This window comes from Homalodisca vitripennis, chromosome 6 (genome assembly GCF_021130785.1).
Source record: "Homalodisca vitripennis isolate AUS2020 chromosome 6, UT_GWSS_2.1, whole genome shotgun sequence".
Lineage (NCBI taxonomy): Eukaryota > Metazoa > Arthropoda > Insecta > Hemiptera > Cicadellidae > Homalodisca > Homalodisca vitripennis.
The window spans coordinates 86,746,370-86,771,882 of NC_060212.1; the positions used below are offsets into that span (position 1 = coordinate 86,746,370).

At 36.2% G+C, this 25,513-nt stretch overlaps 1 protein-coding gene across 1 annotated transcript in view; it reads left to right on the top strand.

Moving 5' to 3' along the window:
- Positions 1-23,574, top strand: part of LOC124365459 (homeobox protein OTX-like) — a 31,615-nt gene extending 8,041 nt beyond the window's left edge. Inside the window, exons 2-4 of the mRNA XM_046821442.1 lie at positions 158-303; positions 12,841-12,995; positions 20,113-23,574. Coding sequence (XP_046677398.1) covers positions 158-303; positions 12,841-12,995; positions 20,113-20,682 — 871 coding nt within the window. The 3' untranslated portion in view covers positions 20,683-23,574. The remainder of the gene's footprint in view (positions 1-157; positions 304-12,840; positions 12,996-20,112) is intronic.
- The last annotated feature ends 1,939 nt before the right edge of the window (positions 23,575-25,513 follow it).

The following is a 25,513-nucleotide window of genomic DNA, read 5'->3' on the forward strand; positions in this document are numbered from 1 at the left end:
GGAGATTTATCAATCAAAGGTATATTTAGCAATTTTAGGAGGAGGAACGAAGAGACTTCATTTTGATCTGGAGTACAACAATTATGTGGTATTAGTTGTACCACATAACTGAGGCAGTATCCACGCCTGTGGTCTAACGAGTATCCGAATGTTCCAGGGTCCTCGGAGCGATGGCGAGCGGGTTCATGAAGGGTCCGACCCTCCAGCCCATGATGTCCACCCATCATCAGTTTCCTCCAGTGTCCGCCCTGGGTACTCCCTTTGGGCTTCATCACATAGACTCATCAGTTGGGTTCCCACCAGGTAACCACAGTCTTTATGCATGATTTAATTTAAGTGGCCATTTCTGTACGTTGTACCCCCAAAGGACATCAGAGATTTGAAATGCTGCTCTTGAAGTTAAACTTTCAGTCAAGGCTAAATTTAAATTGTATATCTCAGGAAACAAACATGACATGGATAGTTCATAAAGATTTTAATTCTTCCACCTCTGATCAAAGTCATGATCGTAATTTAAATCAAATCGATCAATCTATTCAATGTTAACTGATAACCAGTATGGTATTTATTGCATTGTAATATAATTTTTACCGAGTATCCGTAACAAATATGAAGTGTTTTAACAAATTGTTTTCCTCTATGGGGTTGTTTGCGCAATGCGCACGGAGTTGTTGTGTAGAATAAACTTTAGCTTTGAGTGTTCTGGAGATGAATTTAATTTGCTATTACGTTATCATAATAATAATATTTATTGCATTAAACATTACAAATTCCATGATATTGTTGGGTTTCGGATTAAATTAAAACTCGCTCTTATTCGTGTAATTATTTAAAGCTCCTTTAAAACATTTGCTGATCGCTTTTTGAATCTTGGATATCGGAACACTATTCTACTATTCTAGCTCTGCCTGCTCGATGTCCCTGCTGAAATTACGTACTCGCAAACCGTTTTAGGCGCATGTCTTTGTTCCGCTCCTAAAGTTCGGTCGTGTTTCCAGCATCAATTATACATAACACAATGAACGGATAGCGCTGCTACTAACAGCTAGACAGATATACAGACAGACAGACGGACAGTAACAGTTACAGTTACAGTCAGGTATCCCACTGTGCCACTGTGCCGAAGCCGTACCACCCGTCTACTACAAGGTTTCCCTTGATATTCATTTCACCATTCCACCACTTCTACAGTTCCTCGCCACACTTATGTAACGGCCGGGGTTGACCAATCGATACATCCTACACTTGTTGACTTCTCCACTAATGCGGCGAATTGGCCCAGGTTCAGCCGTTCCGCTCGTCTACAAACACAGCAGCTAAGCACCCAGTGGACCGACCATTACTTTGCCGTTCGGAACCATCCACTGAATTAAATTTGGGTGATGGTCCTTCCATCCCATAATTCCCAATAGTTAGTTCTCAAATGTGGTCTCGCCGTAAGGGCATGTACCTATGATTACTAAAATTTCAAAACGGTATTATACAATCTTATCATCTTAAATACTTAATACATGACTGATGTTTGTTAAAACTCCTACATCTATTTTCTTAATTATTGTGATGTAGCTGATTAATTAACGGCAGAAACATCTCAACACGGTTAAATGTTCCAGTAATTACTGAATTAAATTTATACGGAGTATACAGCGTATCTGTATTTAACACTGTATACGTCATGAAAAAGTGTGACAGAATTCTTATTTGCATTGGATTTGGATCTATTAAGTGTTGTATAAGAAACATTCCGAAATTATTTTTAACAACAAAAGCCACAATTACGTTATGATGAGGTGTAATATTGATTTTTCGCATAGAACCAACAACTCTATTTTGAACGATTTTTGTAACGATTTAAAGAAATTTGCTTAACGAATTATCTTTGTTTCAAGGTCTTTTGAAAACAATTAATTGTAAACATAATCAAAATTGCAGTGTTTATAAATCCAGGGTTGTACTAAAAATGGGTTATTATCGTTAAAAAAATAATACTTTGAAAAAATTAAAATTAAGTTGATTTATTGGGTAGTATAGAATTTATAATTTTAAAACATTGTACTAAATTTATATAGGGCATTATTAACTTATCCTACGGTTTATATTAATTTAATTTACGGTACACAACGAGTACCTTGTTCAATATCATATGATACCGTAATTTTAAAGTGAAATTTACTTATTTATGAAAGACTCATAAATTAATCATTTAAAAATAGTACATAAAGTGAAAAAATTATGTACATATAGATTATCTGCATAAGGTATTTGATAACAAATGAGGAAGCTTGTTGTAAAAGGTAATTCGGATGCTTCATCTATTGGAACTAGTGTGATAAAAATTAATTGGTGTCCTTGTTTGTGGATACTTTCACGAAACGTTTACAACTGGTATCTCAACCCATTCACTTATTGTGTAGAGTAGACTTTCCGGATTTTTCTGTCCACCTGCGGGACTGAACAGGTCAGTGTGTGCGTGCAAGACTTCTGTCCACCTTTCCATATCTTATCAATGATCTGTCCGCGGCTTGTTTATGGGGCCCACTTACGTCACATAGTAGTGGCATTCAGAGCAGACAAACGTAGTTGTTTTTGTTATTGTGTTCAGAGCATAATTAGAAACTCGTTCGGGATTCCCTAAAATGGAACACAATACATTTGTGCAGTCTGTGATTAATAGGTCAATTTGCATGATTTATTTGTGCCCAGGTCTAATTTAGTTACGTGTTTGTGTTGGCTTCCCGGGTCGTTAACACGTGTATGACAGGTATCGAGCCCAGTATGTCAAGGTCGTCTAGGAGGCCATGTTCTCGGAACAAGAAACTAGCCATTAATGTATTGATCTTCGATAGTTTCCAAAGAACCACGACTAGGTCACAAAAGCTACTAAGAGCATTACTAAAAGTTATCACAACATATGCAACGAAAGGTTTTGGATTATTCTAAGAATAGTTTCGTCTGTAAATCAGTTTTCCGAAGTACTCGGTAAATATCGATATTTAGCTGGAAATATTACGATTGTAGTACTTATAATTATTAATTAAGTTCTCGAACGCGTAGGCCAGCAATTTCTGCAGTGGTTATGGTCGGCGGGATGTTCGCTAAAATATTGACGAGACAGCGACGGTGAAGTGGGGTGGGGGGAGGGGCGAGTCTTTGAACTTAACAGGGAGCTGATCCGCTTACCGGCCCAGCTGACTTCTGGATAACGAATATAGGGTCACGTGACCATAGCCGCGGCACTGCCACTGCCGGAGTCAAGTTAGACTGAGGTTAGGTTTCCGACATCAATCTGAGCTTGGATTTCGATTCAAAGCAAAGTCGCGGGCATCGACCGCGGAGGATTTAAAAGTCCGCTGACAATTATTGTAACTGTAAGCAGACGGATCTGATAAATCAGATAAAGGTATACTTTTACTAACAATTTGGTTTAAGTAATTATAAGTCGAATGTGGCAGATTATCTTTATTATTTTTATTACCGTTAAGTCAAACGCGAGTTTTATGGATTATTGAACCAACACAGCCCGCATGTGTACTGTAACATTGTAATTCGTCATGCAATTTCTGCAATAATAGTTGCAATGTCATGTAAGCTATATTGAAATCAATAAAACCGCTGGTGCAATGTCAATATGGTTAAGAAACCTATCATATAATCAAAGTAGTGAAGATAAAAAAACAATGGTTTCATCTCAACACGTTTTAAAATATTATCTATTGAAACTGACTAATTAGAAAATTTGATGGAAGTTTTTAACTACTTTAGACGTAATTCTCCAAAACAAAGGCTGTTAAATCTTAGCTTTAGGACGTTATCTTGAACGATCTCTGAGATTGAATAACTTCAAAACAAACAATATAGTTACTATATCTACATTATTTACCGAGTTAATAAGGGCATATAAACAATATATTTATGGGACATACAACTGAACTACACAGTACAGTGGTTATCCTACAAACAACACTAATCATTAAATATCTGATAACTAATGACCTTTAATTACATACATTCCTATAACAAACAAAATAACAAACGTGTTGTTATTAATATGTTAGGTAGGTTTCCACCTAGGCAGGCATATTAAAAACAGTTTTGGTCCAGGAGACAGTATGTGTTGCCCTTGATTATATTCTAGTTGTCAGACACAGTAATATTATTAATGTACTAAAGCCTACCTAACCACTAGTGATAAGCTAGAATACAGCGAGGCACTTCCAGTGTTGAAGTTTACCGGGAAGAGGCGATTACTGTGAGTTCTTCTACTTGACATTTTACGCCAATCACAACATCGCGAATCCTGGATGTTCAGCCGGGCACTCCAAACAATGCGCGGGCCGCGGAGAAGGAGGTTACGAACTGTAAATACAGTTGGAGAGGAATTACCCGCCAAGGCGCAAGGCGCTGCTGCTAGGTTATCTCGCACCCGTCCGTCAGACCCAGTAAGCGGATTAGTGCTCGAGAGCATGCTGTAATTGCGTTCCGTGCCCCTCGCGCTCTTAAAATTTTGTAATAAAACCTCTTTAAACATATATATACTCGGAACGATGTGTTTAGAAGAACCTGCTACATTTTAGCGACCGGGCGATTAGCGTGTTGAAGTCACTGAGCAGGGGTCTGCTCGAGTGTATGAGTACAGTCGATTTATATCTATTGGTTGATTCGAGAGCTCCAAATGTAAAGGAAGCTACGCTTTCATCGGAACGGGAATTTCAGAACAATGGATTGAATTGCCACTTGTCTGAAAAGTTACAACGGACCGAGGTTTATCATTATGTGATTAATCATATAATTATTACAGTCAAAATTCAGTTTTAACGCTAATGGACATTATTGGAAAGTTTTATCCATAGTACTGAAGTATTTTGTCTGCACGGATAAGGAAATACTAGGGCAAACACAGTTTTGTTACTCAAAACATAATTTTAAAGTATTGTAGAAGGTTAGGTAAAGCGATATAGTTTCAGAAATCCTAGTCATATCTCGGCATCCCGTTACGTGATACGTTTTGTACCTTCTGTACCACTATTTCAAAAGAAATTTCCATTTTCTATTGTGAAACCCCATGTAATTTTATATCCAAAATTTCCTAAAATCCGATTTGAATGTTATAACATGTTTATGGAATTTAAGATATTAGAAACGTAAATAAGCTAATACGTCTGTTTCAGTTTTGCTGTGTACAAATCTAAAGCTAATAACAGAAACACGAAATGTAAATAGGGCTTTGAGTAACTCCAAGCAAGTAATGAATATGTCTTAGATAACTGTGGACAACATTAATCAGGCGCATTGCCAACAGATAGTGTTGCCATTTACATAAAAAAGACAATGCTAAAAATGTATTACGATAAATTATGCAATCTGAACGAATCTGTCTTATTAGACTTAATTGAATTTTTTTATGACCGCTTAGTTTAGCAAACTAATAATGATGTCCCGAAATTTAAAGAGTAAAGAAGAATATGACATTATGAAAAATCACCACTTAACTAAAGATTAGACCTGTAATGCGGATGATTAAATTAATGGCCCGTGAGAGAATTGACACTGTACTTTAAACATTTTGCTTAGTGAATTGAATAATTAATTTAACGACTGCGCCAACAGTAAACAATCACAGTGAAAGAACAAATAGACGCAGTGGGAAGGAATGCCCTGATGGCCCCGGGGGGGGGGGGATGGCTAATGGTGTTTAGACACGATGTGGCGGCCAGCGGCAGTACAAACCGCCCCTAATGGACAGTTTCACGCCCTTCTGCGGGTATATATCACGGGGAATGTGTGTGAGAATCGCTTCCTCATCTACACAGCGGGCGGTCAGGGGTCGTGGCGAGCGCGGCGCGGCGGTGATGTCTCAGTCGGGGTTGGAACGGTGGAACGTGGGACATTCCTTGTCTAAACTGCCCTCTCACCTTGCCGCGGCCCCGGCAAAGCGAGTTGTACTGTATGCGTTTCAAAATTTTAGAATTGGATTTGTAAAAACTGAGATTAACTACTTAAAACAATGATAACTATTATTATTATTAGTTTTTTTATTAATTACTGAAAAAGAATTAATATTTACTATATGTTAAAAGTATTTTGTTGATGTTAGCCCGTTAATTAATCAAGAAGGGTTTCCGTATTCTTTAAACAGGCAATTTACATTAATGTTAGTTGTTAACTCAACAGCGCATAAAAAAATAATGAACAAAAAATTACTACAAAAACACAATACTTTAAAACTTGAATAGCAATAAACTGTAATTTAAATTTAAGAAATACATTTTTTAATTCAGCCGTTGTCTAATATCAATATCTGAACTATTATAATATTCATCTTACTGCCTAAATTTTACTAAATTTAATTTAATTTAATGAACAAACAAAGTGTTCAGTTAAAAACCAAATCTTATCTATCCTATATATATTTTAAAAATAAATGTAAAAAAATAATAAATAAAAATGTATAAGTACATAAATGTATTGGTAGTGATAGATTTTACTGGTGCAACCTCTGAACGTTACTTAGTTTAAAACGTAAATAAACTAATAGGTACTGGTAGGGCAAGAGATGGTTCACTGATATTGTACTATAATTAAGCAAAGTAATCATATAAAAATGATTGATTTAATAAGTTTTGGTCATATTTATCTAGAGTGTAAATATTCTTCGGAAATGTTGGTCACACATCGAAGTGTCGCGATCGTTGTAGTCATTTATGAGAGTCATTGTTTGGGATAGCGAAAAATTCTATAACTTTGATTATTTGAGACTGTAGAGATATTGTTTAACGTTAAAGTTTTATCTGTCTCTCACCCCTGAAAGATGGCACTGTCCCATGTTGATTCAGCCTCCCCAAGCACTCAATGAGTGCGAGTGTGATGTCATTAGAGTGACACGGCTCGGCACTCAGTTAGAGTATCGCTGTCTTGCTCGCTAGCCGCGTGTTTGCTCGCTTGTTGCTCCCGCACCCCCGCGCGCCACTCGCCTGCGGCAGCCACCCATTTGCTCTCAAAACATTTGTCTTCTGTCGACGTTCCACTGATTGCCCCCGGCCGCCTCCGATTGTTTTTTAAGAGGGTGATTCCGTTCACGCCTTCACCTCGACGCAGCGACGATCCCGCTCGCTTGAATACACTTAACTGTTTCTTGGGTGATTGCTTCCATTTTATTCCTTCGGCGATCGCTATACAGGGTTCGTTAACGCTGAGTCAGTTGGATGCTTAGATTTCTAAAGTTTTTACCGTCTGACTACCCCAATTAGATTTCTATCATTTCAACACATCTTTGAACTGAAATGTTATTTTATAGCCTGTTATTAATTAAGAAACTCGTAGAATAGCCTACTACTTATTTAGTAGTATTTATAGCCACACCCATTACAAGAAATATATTTTCTCGTGTTTGATGTCTTTCAAACTGCACAAGCTGTCAATAATGGAAGTGCTACCGTGTCATGCGAATGACTTGGTAACTAATAAATGGTAGTTTAAACATACATACAAATAGCGTGTTTTATGGTTGGGAATATACAATATTTAGCAATTATATAAAATTCAAACGTGTATTGGATATTTTTATAGATGTAGTACCCAAAATATTTAAACACTATGGTGTACACAGTGCCTTTCGGAGGAGTTTAAGTAAATGCATTTAAATTTATTGTTTAATTTTTTTAAGAGCGTGTTTCCTTGCAACTTTAAAGTACAAATACTGGTAATTTAATAACCCTGTGCACAGATTTATATAACTTGTATATACGCAGACACAATATGAGATAGTATAATCCTGAAACATGGTGTGTACATTTATGTTGGATCTGAAAACAAACAAAAAACGGTATGTCTTGTTATAGTAGGAATTAAACTTAAGAATAGAACATTTAAATGAAAGGTCCCCCTGTTCTTCTCTGAATATACCCCTTCAGTTTTTCCCTAATATTATATCTGGTGTATCAATTTTCGCGTTAAGCGATAACGCCTACGTCATTTGTTATTTGTTACCAGACTCTTAATACGTTCGAGCGGGAGGAGCATTGTTGAAAACGCGGGCTTCGCCGAGGTTATGTTCTCGCACCATTTTTCTTTCTTAATAGACATAGCAATACACTTGTAAAACACCACAACGCGGTAGCCAACTATAGTAGATGCGTGGGCCAAATAAACTACTGTACTAAACGATAAAGCGGCCACATAAAATTAGCGGCACCTACAAACAACAAGGGCGGGATTGACGCTGCGGCATGTCGCGTAGTGCCTGACACAGCGGGGGGCGATATTGATGGCTACTTATCGCCGACGGGGGTAGAGTTATGGCAATCCTGATAAGGAGCGGGAGTGGGCATTATGATCATGACCCTACATTACAGAGCGTGAAGACACGATTGCTGCTCGCTAGGGTTTACCCTTTCTCCACTCATTGATCATAAATTATTGGCTATTTTTACAAGGGCAATTTTAGAAAGGAGCAAAACTACTCAGGGTATGTAGCGCAACTCTGCATAAACATTACCTGTTGGACTGATGATTCATTATGAGAGACCATTTTATAAGAACATCCTTTTATACAATTTTGGGCAAGTATCCATAGAACACGAAAAATTAAATTACTAAGGCTAGATTTTGAATACCCTAGCAGTTACCTAAACGTAAAAAAGTCAAATTTTCGTCCCTAATGCCATTTGAATGTATTTAAATATTCATCTAAAGATGTTATCCTAGAAATCCAACTAATTGTCAAATAGTGAATGTATTCAGATAAAAGTTGTTGATATTTTGCTTTAACATTATAAAAATATATGTTCCAGTTTGGTTTCTTCTTTCATTGCCTATCTGTATTTTTACTACACAGCATAATATTCTATGTCATAATGTGAATTTATTTACTTTCATCTCTATTCATCGTGAAGTCCTTCCGTAGAAACATTGTTATTAAAATACATTTCCTACGTAATACTTAATATATTTGCCTGAAACATTTAAAAAAATCCATTTGGTTTATTTACTTGTTGAAATGACACAAGCCGTTACACTGCTAGTGAAACGGACGTTTATAGATGGAGAGCGTTAATCTTCACAGTTGAACTATAATATTCCCTAATATTCGGTGTCTGTAATGCTTGTGCTGGTTTTGAAAACGTGTGGGTGGTGATTAACAAACAAAACAGCTGGAAGCCAAAATGCAACTTCTCTTTATGCGGTCCAAAACAATCTGAAACTCCGTTAAAGTATTCCACGGGATTAAAACATATTCAAATGAAGTGTACAGCTGACAGTATTGTTTGTTTTGCGGTCCGTGGATCATTATTTCGGTGGAAATTGGAGTTGGCTGACCGACCAACGCGAAGCGGCGGCAGCGGGGGTACTCGCTGTACGGTATTACAACGCAGACATACAACACACAGAGACATACAGAATACCGCAACGCGCGCGTGCGGGTGCGGGCGCAATTTGCCGCAGTGAAGTTGTGAAATGGATATTTAACCATGGGGTGCGGGTGCGGGGAGACGAGCGCCGGCCAGCTGGCGGTTCCCACAGGCTTACCGACACATCACTTACACCTAAATATTCATGACTGAAATTAATTTAAACTAACAACACGAGCCCGGGGTGGTGCGGGGACTTATTGTCGCGTCACGGGGGAACGCCTGCGTCATTTGTTATTTATTCCCCGACGCTTAACACGTTCGAGCGGGAGACATTGTTGGGAACGCGGGCTTCGCCAAGGATTCGATCTCGCACCACTTTTCTTTACTATCAATTTAAACAAATTAGCCTACATGTTTTAGGTTTTTTTGGGGTCAATGATACTATCACGATAGGCAAATAAATATAGTTTAACTGTAGATTTATAAACGGGCAAATTAAACCACCATAGATTGTCTCTATAAGATAATCATCATAATAATAAAAATTAAATGTATTATGGTCTTCAGACAAATTAAAATTAAAAATACATATGTCGAGAAATTTAATCTAGCATTGATCTAAAATATATGAAATATTAGTTGTAAATGAAGACATTACACTTTTGTTTATTTTCATTTGTCGCTTGCTCGTAGACATAATATTGAATATGCGGAACCCGAGCTAAGATTTTCACAACAGTAAATTTATATAAAATAACAGTAATATTTTCCCAATCATTTACAGCCAAATATTGTTTATGGAGTGTTAGAATGCATAGTTTACCCAAAACAATTCTTTTAAGATAAATTAAAACTTAACTCAAATATTATAATTCAAATATATCGTCACTATTCCTATTCAAACCACCTTTATGGTAAAAACCGCATCGTATTTACATGGGGCTCCTGTGTTAACATCGATATAAATCTCTTTTTTACTATTGACCCTAGAAAACTGCAGGTTCTCCCGAATTGCAGGATCTTCCTGGAACCTGATAGACATCGCGTCTCCAGTTTCACACTACCTAACGTCGTTCCTAACACATCACAGATAGGTGTCAAATTATTATACCACTATACCTTGTTTTTTAATTTCAAATATTAAATTTACGTGCTATTAGTGAATTGCTAACTTTTGTAGTAGTATACATTTTACAATGTACTTGCATAGTCATTAACTTTCGATTTTAAATTGTCTACAAATAATGAGCCTAGACTAATTGAATCTAGTAGGAATTTAACCACATGTAATTATTGAAGAGCAAACACCAACTAGAGAAATTGAGGAATTTGGAATAAGAGGTGTATGACTTTCCTTTGAATAACTAAATCAGATCAATACATAGATAGCAGATTCTATTAAAAAAAATAGTTAAAACTAAATAGTTAAAATTTTTAATCCCAAGAAATTAAAAAAAAAACTTAGCTTTCACTGAAACACTTTCGCAGTAGCGACTCACTGTATCGATATTTTGTATAGTGTACTTATTATAGTACTGTATGTAACGTTGCTTGGTTGGCAGAAGTGCTACAGTTGGCTGCCTGCCGCTCCCTGACGGGACTGTACTGCTCCAGACTGTCCTGGTTCCATCAGCAAGGACACTAAGCCGGATTACAGGAGGCTGTCCCCTCCCCTCCCCTTCCCTTCCCCCTTCGCCATTGTTTCCTTTCTCTCTTCTGTATTTATTTTACTTCGGCACTGCCGCGGCCGTTCCCTAAAAAACCCGGTGCGGCTGGAGCGAGAGCGGGTGACGGTGAAACAGCCGCTGGAAAAAACGATCGAGGCGGACCAAAAAAGAGTTTGACGCGAGTTTTATTTGAGTCCTGTCAGGATCAGGATTAGCGCGACACTTTCCAGGTCGAGAGGAGCGGACCATCGGCAGGAACTCGGTGGAGGGACTCCCAACCTTCATAAATCTTACTGCACATTAATTTGTCGTTTGTAACATTATGGACATTGTAACTTTACAGTTCAGAGTGTGCTGAAGATTATCCCCCCCTTCCCGCTAGCGTAATATCATTAATTAATATTGGCAATTTCACCATTTTAACAAAAAGCAATAATATGTGTTGACCAATAAAAAATTAATTCTTCTGTTTAAATGAGTATTGAAATATTTTTTCAAACGAAGCAAATCTAAAAAAAATGTTAGCAGATTTTTCTGAATATAGTCCTTTACATATTTACATTTGAACAAAGGTACTGAACATTCCAGTACTAATGTTATATTGAAAACACAATTACATTTATCTAGAATTATGCTTTATTTGTTTAAGTTAAACATCACAAGTCATTGTTGACAGAACATTTTAATTAGTTTATAGTAATATAAGATATCTCAAAGTTAAACGAAGCTACATTCTTATCGTGTTTTTAAATTATCACTGTACATCAGATAATTATTTTCGTCTAATGACAAGAATATTATCAGTGGCATATTTATAATTCCATATTTAATCTTTAAAATAATTATAAAATAAACTTTAACCAACGTGCATTTTAAATTTTAAAGAAATCGACAGGGTTCTCGAAAGGAGTATAAACTATGCCTATTACATTATAATCCCAAAATTGTTTTTTGTGTTATTTTGAATTTTGCTAATAATATACTGGTTTCGCGTCTAATTATTTGAACCATAAATTAATGGAATTAATTAAATCTCATGTTTTAAGCAACATTCTGATTTGTATTTAAATAGCATCACCGTTGTTGTCTACCAGGGTATGAGGGTGGTAAATTTATCTGTGTGTACTAATATTCTGTTATCAATTTATGTCCACTCTTTGATAACCAATGAAGTATCTCATCACATAGTTTATGATAGAATTGGGTACGAGGGGATGAGGTTAAGGTGGTGTAATCGTTTCTGGCTTGGAAAATATTTTTTTAATCAAATTCATAGATCTATAAAATAACTTCCCTGGGTACAGAAAAGGTTGAAGTTTTTTATCGCTCCAAGTTAAAAAATATAAGCATCTGGCCCAAATAAAAACGGTTAAGGATAAAAAGTAAAATTTTACAGGATATACGCTAGTTATAGCTTCAGGAAGTGAAACTCTTTAATTATAAACAATTAATTTCGTTAGTAAATACAATTTAAAACATGGCATTTTATTTAATTTTAAATATATAATTTCCATCAGTTGCGAGTAACTAAAAATGACATGTCACTGCTTGAGGCTATGACTCATGTCCATACTATAAAAATGTCGCTTTTTTGGTCTGATTTAAAAATGGCCTGAATCTACTGCTTTAAAAACCTTTAATGTCACGTGATATAAAACGGTGTTATACTTTTTGTGCGATCAGGGAAATTATCAGAGCTGTGAATTCAGCATAAACAAATATGTTTCTATTCTATAACCGTAATTTCTATTTATCCTCACAGTATATAACTTTACTTGTGATCATGCCCTTGGAAAAAGGAATGAGTATTGGTCTTTCGACAGGGATGGGAACTCGTAAACAGAGGCGGGAGAGGACCACCTTCACCCGCGCCCAGCTGGACGTCTTGGAAGATCTGTTCTTCAGGACCAGATACCCGGACATCTTCATGAGGGAAGAAGTGGCTCTGAAGATTAACCTACCTGAATCTAGAGTACAGGTAAGCAGAATACCGGTCATATATATGTTAGAGTGTACATAATTAGGGAGACCTGTCGTCATTTTATATGAATCTCGAATGTTAACTTTGAAAAAGGCCCCGAGAAGAAATCATAACATTCTGAAATCATAGAGAGTGAATATTGTTATCTCGGGTGGGTAAATTATGCTCTAGAATTGGTAAACATTTCATAGTTAGCAAGTGAAAGTGCTCAAAGGTTGAATTTGAATGGTGAGCAGATTTGTCATTCTAGCCAGATGTAGTGAAATGATCGTGAGTTTTACTCCATAAGAAAAATATAAACACTTTAATGCTCTTAATTTTGGTCGGATAATTATGGGAGATATGTCGTTTAAAGATGTAATTAAAACGCATCCAAACTCTTGTTTATTTTTTTAATGCGTACCCTATACTTTTTGAATGTTTTAACGATAAAGCATAAAGCAATTACAATGTTTTCTGACAACCTATAACAATATATTTTTGAAGAATTAAGAAACGTTTGGATGACTACTAATTATATTTTTGAAATGAGGCTTTTAAATATGTTTACGAGATAATTCATTGAATGTAAAAGTATTTGAAGTTTCATTTTATATAAGGCTAAAATGAAGAAGTACATCAGAATCAATACATTCACATTTTTAATTTAATTCACTGCACGAGTCTCTCCATAAGAAAGGAAACACAAAGGTATATGTTACATAATTAACTTGCTTTATAAAACACCCGCTATCTGCAGATTACCTAAATCGTCAATCTTGAATTGACGAATTTTAGAGACATCCAGTTTACAAATCTCTACTTTAGGATGTTCAACATTGTATCCTATGGATTACTCTGGCTCAGCTCTAAGTGTTAACACAATACATTTAAATTGTGTTACAATTCGATGCCCGAAGAGCGGATTTATCTGTACGGACAAACAGTCCACTAAAGGACATCCGACTACAGACACGCGTAATATAGATTTCGTCTCTGTTTGCTTTCGGCGAGTTCCTGGTAATCGGATCGTTTACTTAGCGATTTAAAACAGCCAGACGATCACAATGCGCTTTCCAATCGTCGCAATCAGGTAAAGGGGGATCGCGATCGTGTCGATTTAGAAAACAAAGAACACGATCGTCAGCTCGGCTAAACGCATTACGGAATCTTCAACACCCGCGTGAAATGTGCTCAACTAAGCTTATTAAAGTATAAAGGCTCGTTCTGGCAAATCCTTTCAGGATTGTTCAGTCATTCATTCGACTGAACAGGGCTTCCGTTCTGTTGACGCCGCAAATACAAATGCAATCTGCAACTATGGAAGAAGGCAAGTCCATTACCTACCTACCGATCATGGGGGGTGGACTACGGCTTTCCCCGATTCGGGGAGCTTGTCAGAGGATCGGATTTGTTTTACAATGATTATTTGCTCTACAACATAAAAGGTGGCAAATGGCGAAGGATGACTCCACTCTTACAATTCGTCCTCTTCACACGACATTATGCCGATCAAAAGTTCCTTTTTCTTCAAAAAATTTCAAAAATCCTCTCTTTCTTTAAACATTTACTTAGATTTACTTTCTCTTATTCTTTCTTTCGTCCAATATTTTGCCACAACTAGTTTGGGTCCAAAAACACACGTCTGCCGTTGGAAGATCTTGGAAGAATCACGAAAGGCGGAAAATTGTCGAGGAATGGTTTGGCGTGAAAACTGGCTAATGCCCTAGTGGATAATGGAGATTCTTTTGCTGGCATGTAGGATAATACTACCCTTCATCCTACAACCGAAATGGTTGTTGTGGTTCGGAATGATGTATCAGAAGAGTGGTTAACAATTTTAAGACAAGGCCGCAGAGGCGCGCCATGCGCCAGCTGTCGGACAATTAACAGCTGACATGGTGCGGCATGGCGACAATGATGCCGAGACGTGTGCCCCAATGCTGGCAGTGTCTAATGACTCCATCACCGGGGACAGAGCCTGACTTATGCCCTGTTTGCCCAGGATTATCGCCGCCGCCCTGTGTGTGATTTATGTGACTACCTCGCACACTACCCCCCGCCAGTGTTTGCACTATCGATTTATAGCATTACGCATTGTGCTGCGGCCGGCTGAAAAACTCACCCCGTCACCACCTCTGATGATTTGCAACTCTTCCGTTACACAATTCTGCCGTTTAACTCCTTACGAGCAAGAGCTTTGATTTTGTTCTATACACGTTTTGTCACCGTCCACCAACTAGTACAGGAACTGGAAGCTGTTTGCTCAACATCCAAATTTCCGGTTTCCATATGGCTGGGTGAAAGTGATTTAGGTTTTGTGTACATTTTCGGGTTGGAGTGTGTCAAATTGAAACATTATCTGAGAAAACTATATTTTAATATTTTTCGCCCCTCACTAAACTTACCGGCTCGCAATTGCTTCTCTCATAGAGGAAATTCTTATAAATTTCAGGGAAAACAAGATTGTGCTTATGTACAGGTATATATATATATATATATATATATATATATATATATATATATATATATACACTATATACTATACTATACAAATTGGTCCTCTGCTTCGGGTCTGAAATAAATAAACCGTTAATTAATTTTAGGCGGGTTAAAACTAGACGTATCCAGAGCCATTTAACCGGTGTTACGGAAGGTCCAGTCAATTATAGTATTAGACTTGGCCGTTGGAATGCGCTATAAATAATGTTCCAGCGAGACTTCTGCGTTTTATCTTTCTATTGGTTCTCTGTTTTCTGCAATTCACGTATATTTTGTGTTTTCCGCGAGAGCAGCGTAGTGGTCTGTATAGTAAAATCAAATCAAAAATCAAAATCAAATTTATTTCAAAATTTGCAAACAAGTAGTAAGTAACACAGGTACAGGTACAGGTAGTAGTTTGTAGTTGTAGTAAGTTGACTAATGGCCAACATTAACAAGCAACAATATAGTAGAGCACCTGGAACTTTAATCTTCATCCATTATCCAAGTTACATCCACTCCCTAATGAGTGATATCACGGTAGAACACTACTCTCGCTGCACTAAGCCTCGCTCTGAGCACGCCCAATCATCCAAATGCCTGCCCTACTCTCCTGTTGTCTGTAGTAAACCACCTCTCTTTAATTGGCAACCCTTTGTCAGCGAGTGGTACCGGCCAGATCGCGCGATTAGCCCTACAAAGCATGGCTAATGAAGCGATAAGAGATATCAACAAGCGACCCCCGCCCCACCTATTAGAGGGTTGATTCCAAGAACTGATTAAGGTAGTTAGGGAAAATCAGTTTAAGGGCTTCGGGGGTATTTTGACTCTTAGTGCTCTTCCGCTGTTCCCAATGATTGTAATTCATTGATCATGCATTGTTTACAATCCTTATTTTTGGGAATATGATATAGAATACAGTATGAACTTTAAGTAGTTAGAAATTGTAATATTTTAGTCTTGGCAACATCCACTTTTGGTTCCGTTAAAAATATTCAAACACCTGCATATTTAAATTTGAGAAAATACTTTAATATCAAAAACATTATTTTCTCTACCCGTTGTAAATTTTGTTCCGCTTGTCAATACTTTTTATTAAACACCCTTAAATCCATTTAATGTTGGGATTTAGCTGGACCGTCCTTAACTCGCACTAAGTAAAAAGAATCGGTCCCAAAACAGTGCCCAGTGGTACCCCGGTAGCCGCGACCGGCCCGGCCCGTGTCGGATTATTGTAACTTATAGACTGCTGAAATATTGCGGCCACACATGCGCCGGACTCCGCCCATGCGCCCCGCTTGCAGTCAACATTTTTACTGGCTACACACATTTGATTCCAAACTCCACAACAGAACTCATACAGTACTTACGTAGTCAACATAATGTAAGTGAGATGTTTTTTTAAGGAGTGTTTTATTTGAATCGTATACACGCAAATATGTCTTATTTGCAAATAATCTCTGATTTTGGGATTCAAAATAAGAATGGCAATGATGTCTTCAAATCAAAGACCCTAACATTTCTTTGATCATTTAGTCGTCACTGTTTTATTTTCTATGATCACTTTTTAGTATGAATATGTTATACATTGGTTGCTTGGTTAAAAGCATTACCCTGGTAGTTTTTAACTAACTTACTTTAATATAACTGAATACTCGTATGAAGATTTGTAGTAGATGATACTATTTTAGGGAACATTTTATTCAAATTTATTTTAACTCTTTAGGTAAGGAATTACATGTAGTTTTTATTGCGACTGAGATTACTGTACTCTGGTTTATTTTATATACCTATTTTTATAAGGTATCAGGATTTCATAAGCAGTTACTTGAATATGTACAGGAATGTAATTGTTTGAGTCTTTATAATCCGTATAATTTAAATAGTTTTCTCTGCAAAGTAACATCATTTCAAATTCTTTATATCAGGTATAAGATGCAACAAAAGTACTGATAGTCCACTTACAATGCATGTCTTAGACAACGGAGCTACGTTTTTTGCGGTGAGGAACAATTCTGGATGAGATAATGAATGCAAAACTCTTTGAAAAGTACGATGTAATGAAAACCAGAGCCGAAAGTCAAACAAGAGCCCTGTTTTTATCCTGGCCCGACTTCTCGAAACACCGTTCAGTCGGTAACTTTATTCATCCCAGTCGGCGAGCGTTGTTTGCACCTCTATCGGGTTCTTTTCAGGGCCCCTGAGTGTGCAACTGGCGGGGACATCTTCTCCTAATCCTATCACAGGCAAGGAGTCTCCTGTTTTGTTTCCCTGCCACAGTAGCGAATCAAAGTACGCCCTCCCCTTGCCTCCCCCCCCCGGGGCGCAGTTTGCCCCCCATTAGCGCTCGGATTACTCTCCTTTGATCTGTGCAGACCCTACATTTAATTAATAAAGAGCTGGCACTAGCTTTGTACAGCTGAACCGACCGGCGACGTTTCGTTTATCATTAGTTTGTCGTCCTCAATGGCTCATGCCATCTGGCTTTGCGTAATTAGAAGCCTTTATCCGCCGCCAACTTGTACCGTGTTCCCGGAATACCACCGCTGAAGCCGATATCTGTGCTGTTAATTATCAGCAGGAGAATGTTGAGGGATCTGTAGTGATTACTGCCTGTGCCGATAGAGAAACTATCTCGCCCCGCTGATTACATATCTGTTTGTCGGCTCCGTTTACCGGCAAGTGATCGGCTCGTTTAATCAACACTCCAATTAGTAAAGCAAAACCTACCGTTAAGTCATACTTAAAGGACAGATTAAGTGTAATTATTTTTACTCTAAACTTTAAACCAAGGATAGTTACGATTTAATTCTGTATGTGTTTTAAATTCTTTTTAAACTTAAACTATCAGTTCTAGCGCAAGATTATTTCGTGGTATTTAACTTCTAAACAGATGTTTGGTTTCAGTGCTATTGTTTTGTAAAGCAGGTTAAGATCTATATTTTATGGATATACCATAAAATACTACGCAGATTTTAACAAGGTCTTCAACTTTTGTGCAATATATAAAAGCAACATAAAGAGGTTACTATGTGTTTCAATACTTTTAGGCTGTGAAAGGATTTCAGACCATAACGTGCTTAAATTTATAAACAACGCCCTTATGTAAAAAATTTATAAAGAGGCACGGACTTATGTAAAAAAACATAAACAACATAAACTGGGACAATCTGATGCAACGAAATTAATAAACTACTTACTATATAGAATGTATTATTGAATATATACATTTCTTAAAATTGTAATCGCCATGAAGATGAGCACTCAGCCAAACCAGCAGAAGAGTCTGGGTAAGATAAACCGATGATTGAGAACCGTTTGATTATCCCTTGAAAACAAAATAATTGATGGGGGAGGAAGTGGGTACTCTACAGGGGTGAAACTGTTAATTTGAATAATCTGGTGACGGCGGCGCGGGCGTCCTCCTCACTCAATAATGTACACAAAGGTATATGGTTGAAGTAGCCGGTATTCCACATGGTACAACGGTCTGGAACTCTGAACAACGTTAGTGGTAACTTCGTCTAAATTTAACGTTATATCAGCTAACAAACGTGACATAGTTGAGAAACTGTTCTAAAAATATGCGATACTTACGGTTAAAAAACGCACACAATATTTAGCGTAAATCATGTAAATATATTTATGACAGAATATGTAAATATGTTTCTTGTTATGTTTAAAATAAACACAAATCATTAAACTACAATATAGGGTACGTATTGAAGCAGTTAAAAGAAGTTTAATTAAACATTTACTACTTAGGAGGCAAGGTAAAACATTCACTTTGTCACGCAGGTAAAAGTTTCAAAGCCGGTGCTGTATAAATCCGAGGTAGCTTACGCGGAATTGTTTAGCACTGATGTTAATTTGATTTACATTTTAATTAACACATATTTTGCCGCAGGTTATTAAGTTTGCCGTAACAACCGCAAGTGTAGTGCAGATAAGCTGCGCATTAGAATGTGCAATTACCGTTGTATCAATTATTCAGTGTTCAATATATTTCGTAATCTGATTACGATATTGTTATGTTGTTAATAGCTAATCACTTAATCAGCGCAAATTATCGCTTAAACCATTTGCTGAATAAATAGTTTGTAGCGGATGAAATAAAATGGGGTTTAACAGTGGTAGGAAATGTGTGGGTTTTGTTATCCAAGTCGTTATTGTCATCGGGGCAAGGGTGTAGAGTGGTGCCCTTAATACAGGACGCTTATTTTGGTTTAAAGTACAAAATGAAAATGTTATTTTAAAGTGTTCAGCCTCGGATACGTGTGATGGAAAACAAGTGCTAAACGCACAACCGTCGTGCAAAAAAATTCAGATTTAAAATTAAAGGGCTTGTATTACTTTGCTTAATTTTTCAATTTGATCTTTTTAGAGTACAATCAATATTAGTGGATAGAGATTTAGTTAATAATTTAACCTGTATCTTAATTTTGCCCAATAACGTACGGGATGACGCGTTCGAATGTTCCCACGAAAACATCGAACTCGCGACCTTTCGGTTATTAGTTAGAGCATAAGATTGACTCAGTCCAGGTGACAGTGACTGAGAATTTGTTTACTTTTGTTTAATTAACAATTTTCTTGAATCAGTGTTGCTTTGTAAAACTAAGCAGAATAATTCATGAATCATGTACTGTTTTAGGTGTGGTTCAAAAACCGAAGAGCAAAATGCAGACAACAGGCTCAGTCGAACCCGGGGCCCACCGCCAACAGTGCTGCTAACAAGAGCTCCAGGGGCGCCACCAAGTCCCGAGGGATCTCCAAGTCTCCCAGCCACAGCGAGCCTATGGGTGACGTCAAACCTCCGGAGACCGCTGACCTCCGGAGCCTCAAGGCCTGCAGCTCACCCGTCACCTTCCCCGCCCCCGCCCGCGCAGCTCCAGGCACCCCCGCCGGAGGCAGCAGTGCCCCTTCCTCCGGCACCACCCCCAGCCCACCACTGACTCCTGGCTACTCGCAAGACATGCCGCAATACTACTGGGGATCCTCGGGTTCCAACTATACCCAGAACTATTACTACCCCACGAGCAGTGTCCACGAGTACTTTCCCGCCGGCCCTACTCACCCCCAGGGGTCCGTGAACAACCACTACCACCCCTACTACCACTCGGGGAGTGGATACTCCGTGGACTCCGGCCACTACCACCAGTACTCCCACAGCCACGCTCACTCCCACGGACGAACGGACTGCAGTGCGGACTACCTGGGCTAAACCACATCCGTTTCTCTCTGAACATTTGCCACCGTGCATGAACTGTACATATTGTAAATCGATATAGACGATAGAAGATATCGTGTCGAGATTTATTTATCAGTAGAGATACGTTCTTAACATGTTTAAAAGTTTATCACATTACGATAAACTATTTTTGTGATAATTTGGTAAATTAGATTTGTGCCAATTATGATGACATTTTCTTTTTTGAAAATTCATCATACGTAATATTGTTTCAATGACTTAATTGTAAATATCGTACTGTTTTCCTCTAGGATTAGTTTATACTACACGGATTGTACTGTTTGTCATGGAATAGTGTGTTCCATTGAAATCTAAATAATTTATACAGGGGTATTTGTGAACATAATACTGCACACCCATCGCTTTCAGATCGTTATTTTAGTGATCGTCTATCACTAAACAGTAAAAATTACAAAGACAAAATTGTTTACTGTCGTTCCAACAATCAATTGGTTTAAAGTGATTATTTGGTTTCAAGAACAGTCTTTAAAGAGAGATAACAAAACGCACATTGTTTAAATTTTACAACTATTTATTGCACTTTAAAACAGGCAATTAATACTATAGGAATTTTATGGCTATGCTCTTTTTTAAAACATTGTATATTGTTTACATTGGTTTTAAATAAGCATTATTAAGACCTTTTTCTCATGATCAAGTAGACTTGCTTCGTTTTGTAAATGCATTATTTGTTTTTTTCTTTTAATTTAACTGTCAACTTTTTATATCGCTGTAATCGTATCTTTATACAGCCAACAGTAATTAAAACATATTTAAAGGCCCAAATTTCATCTCGAAATATAACTAAATTTAATATAACTTAAATTCTTTATTTGGTTTTAAGAAAAAGACATGGTTTTTAAAGGGTAACATTAAAAAAATGCAAAGCTCGTGCACATTATAATATTAAAATCAAGAGATAAAGAAATAACGCTAAATCTTTTAGATCCCTGGCAGGAGCAGATATACAAATTAGATACAGTAGAGGGTTTGCCTAAGCCAGGGTTGCAGGCGTTGCAGGCTAGGAGTGATTTATTTGGTTTTCCCAAATTTGTTAATACGAGTAGTAAACAGTTGTCTCTGGATGCCATGTTTACTCTGAATATTCTAAGAAACCAATAAATCACTATCTTTCCTCCATTCACTAATTTCTCTTTTCTGTTATTGAAAGCCCATATCAGTAATCACTTTGATAATGAAATAATGATCCACTATCAAAACCAATTGTTTTGTACCTTTTCTTTGTAAAATGTCAGTCTTTGTAACTTCCTTTTGCAGAATTAATGACACCTAATTCATTTCTAAGCTGGCAGTATGGTTATTCCACAACCTCTGATAAAAGTCACGATATTCGATTGAGAGCATTGAATCAATTCTTGGAGAGAAGTCTTTTTGCGATTACTAAAAGACATTTCTTCTATGGTATTGCATAACATTTGTGTGTTTTTATATACTTGTATGTTTTAATAGTAAATGGTTTTGTAAGTTTTAGATAATCTGTGTGAAATACTGTTTGTAATATTATTAGTTTGTATACTTTGTGTTATTTTTCTTTTGTAATCTGTGATCTAAGACATGATTGGAATTATTTCAAGGTTTCATGTTTATGATCAAAACAGACTACTTCTCCATACGTAAAAATGATAAAAAAAACAAAAAATATGAAAATTATAAAAAATCATAAAAAATTGTGAAATTTATAATTTCATTTATTGTAATTGTAAAAAAATTGTATATTTCTTCAAATTTTAAGCAATATAAATCTAAACCGCTTTCAAAGTAATATTTAAAAGCAATTTAATTTATATTGCCTAAAATTTGTCTTACTTAGTGTCATAAATAAAGTGTGCTTTAATTTTGTAACAGTAAATGGAACCACATATTTAGTACCCTTAATTTTTATGTGACAACTTATATGCTTTTGAAATGTTTAATATTTGCATTGTCTCTAATTATTTTTGTAATTTCAAATTTTCCAGTTCTATGAAAGGAACAGGTGATTCCGACTTCTAGCTAAGATTAAGCCACTCCGGTTTTTTAATACAATCTTAGGTAGATGAGGTTTTGTATACAATCCTTTGAGAGTGGTTCCCTTTACTATTAATTTTTTAATATGGATGACAATACATTTTCTTGTCATCCATAATAAAAAATTGAACCATTGCGAAATGTATACAAAACACACTGCACACCGTAAATAATAAAACGCATACATGTCTCAACGGGTACATCGTAAGATTGAAGGCATACTGTGTGTTTTATATACATTTCGAAACGGTTACATACTGTGTTTGATATTTTATTGTGTTTTGTGATGCAGGGTGTGGTTGAAATTGTTTATCAACCTTTTCATGACTAACTAGTGGCAAATCACCCTTAATATTATTGATCTTCTTCCTACTAAAAATTGTTTTCTGTATCATTCATCGGACCTGAGTGCCAAATCAGTGTTAAATACAGTGGGGGAGAGGGTTGTCACTAGATAGTCAGTCATTTTTTGTGAAATAATGTATGCAGTATTTATTTCAAATACTATGTATTGTATCCTCCGATTTTTTGTTTTCAGTGCAGCATACTATTTAAAATGTTTTAACTTGTCCATGTCCTTTGATAACAAAAGGGTGATTATTTACACATAGATTATGTACAATACTCCAAAATCTTAACAATTTCCCCGCCTTGAGGCGCACACTGTGACGGGAACGTGGGTACTCCCACTTTGTAAATATTGTACATTGTGAGTCTATGTATATACTCTTGTCACAATATGTATGTATGCATGAGAGAATGACCATGTTGCTACTCGATAACTTTTGACTCGGCAACGACTGCTATGAAAACTATTAAATCGATTAACTTCTTTGATCCAATTGTTTTTCTTCTTCCTTTTCTCTTCCAGTGTGACTCATTGTTTCAGTTAGAATAATTATGATGGTTGCTTATGATGCAGACGAGCAGCGCTTGTTTCTTTCAAGCATTTAAAATCACCTGTTTAAAAAGTCTTTGGTGAATTCTTCTTTTTATCTTGGTGCAATTCGTGCTTTTTCTACATTAAAAGTGTTTTAATCACAGTCCTTTGTCCCGAGGACATTAAAATTAGAAAAAAAAACAATTTTGGTAATTCCACGAGGAAATCTATAGGCATTGAAAGTGGTATTTAGTGGTGACTTCTAATCAGGTCCTCAGAAAAGATTAAGGAATTATAATTTATTACAGTATGTATTTGAATAATGACTGATGGAAAGGAATGTTTTCATTTTTGGAAAAAATAATTTTATAAAGTAGTATTTGTCTTAAAACATGTGCTTAACTGAATTACATACCATTGAAAAGAGTGATTTCTTTGTTTTATAAATAATAAACTTCGGTGTCATTTCCTGAATTCATAATTCAAATACATACAGTAAAAACATGCTTATATTTAGCCATTTTTCCTTTTAATATGTAATTTATCCTTAATGGATAGATCATATACTAAACATAAAAAATAGGTTTTTGATAGTTCTGACATAAAAACTCTCAACCAAGTTTTATAAAGAGACAATCTCGAAAATTTTAGTTCCTAAAAATAAAAAATCTTTCTGGTAAGCTAGAAAGAGTTAGAAAATGTTTAGAATATAACAAAATATTTCTAAGCGAACGCATAGTTACAAACCAAAATACTTCTGAATTAGTACTTGTTCAGAGCTGGAATTAATGCATTCTTAAAAAAATACAAGAACTCATTAGTAATAATATAAAAGTATGGATTTAAATTTTGGTAAGCTCTGGTTTAATACATGAAAACTCCACTGCCCATACGGAATTACGTGTTGACCATGGTTAGTCCAGGATTAGCTTACATACAAGGGAAAAAATTAGGCGTGTTTTAGTTTTTAAAAGACAAAAATTGGAGTGTGAAAAATTAGACTTTTTAAATTAAAATAATGTGAATGTAGTTCAGATCTAATCTGTAACCAGGACAATATTATTACATCCACGCAAATTTATACTAATTCATTGCAAAAAATATTTATAACAATTTGGGTGGTGTAGCTCCTTTATTTCGCAGTTTTCACTCTTTAGTAAATGCCAGCGTGTAGAACATATTCTGGTTATTGTTAAAAACAGATCCTAAGGAAAATTGGTAGCCAAAGGAGACCCGGCTTTAATAAGGAGTTTTCTCCCATAAACACGATGTTAATACTGATGCATATTTACGCCCCTGTTTTTCATCATAGTGACATAGGAGATTTATAATTTTAAATACAAAATTATATGCATCCAAAATTCTTTTGGTTTTTTTTTTTCAAGTTTGTACTCTTAGAATATTTAAACGATATTTGTGGTGTTTTAAGATAATCTTTAAAATTATTGAAAAGACTAAAAAGCGTTTGGGTGAGTTCGGTTATCAGTTATATCTTTAAAATTATACATCTTCCATAACTCTACAGCAATAGTGCATGAGGGGGATGTTAAACATTCTTATAGAACTAAATTCAAGATGCTCTTAATTACAAGATCCAATTAGTTTATACAACAAACTCGCCATTGTAACAATATATGGACCAATGTTGCAGTTCAAATACTAATAAAAACTTATATTTCTGTTGCGTTGTTTGGAAGCTGCTTATAAATATGTTTCAGCAATGAAAATTAATTCATATAATTAAAAAAACACCAGTAAAGAAACACTACAGAACTAAAATATGCAGTTTTGCTAGGTATACTGTTTGTAAATCTAGAAAATATGAAACTAGATTGCACATTGCAAATGGTGGTGTAGTGGGTGAGGCGGTTATTGAGATTACCGAATCAAGCAACG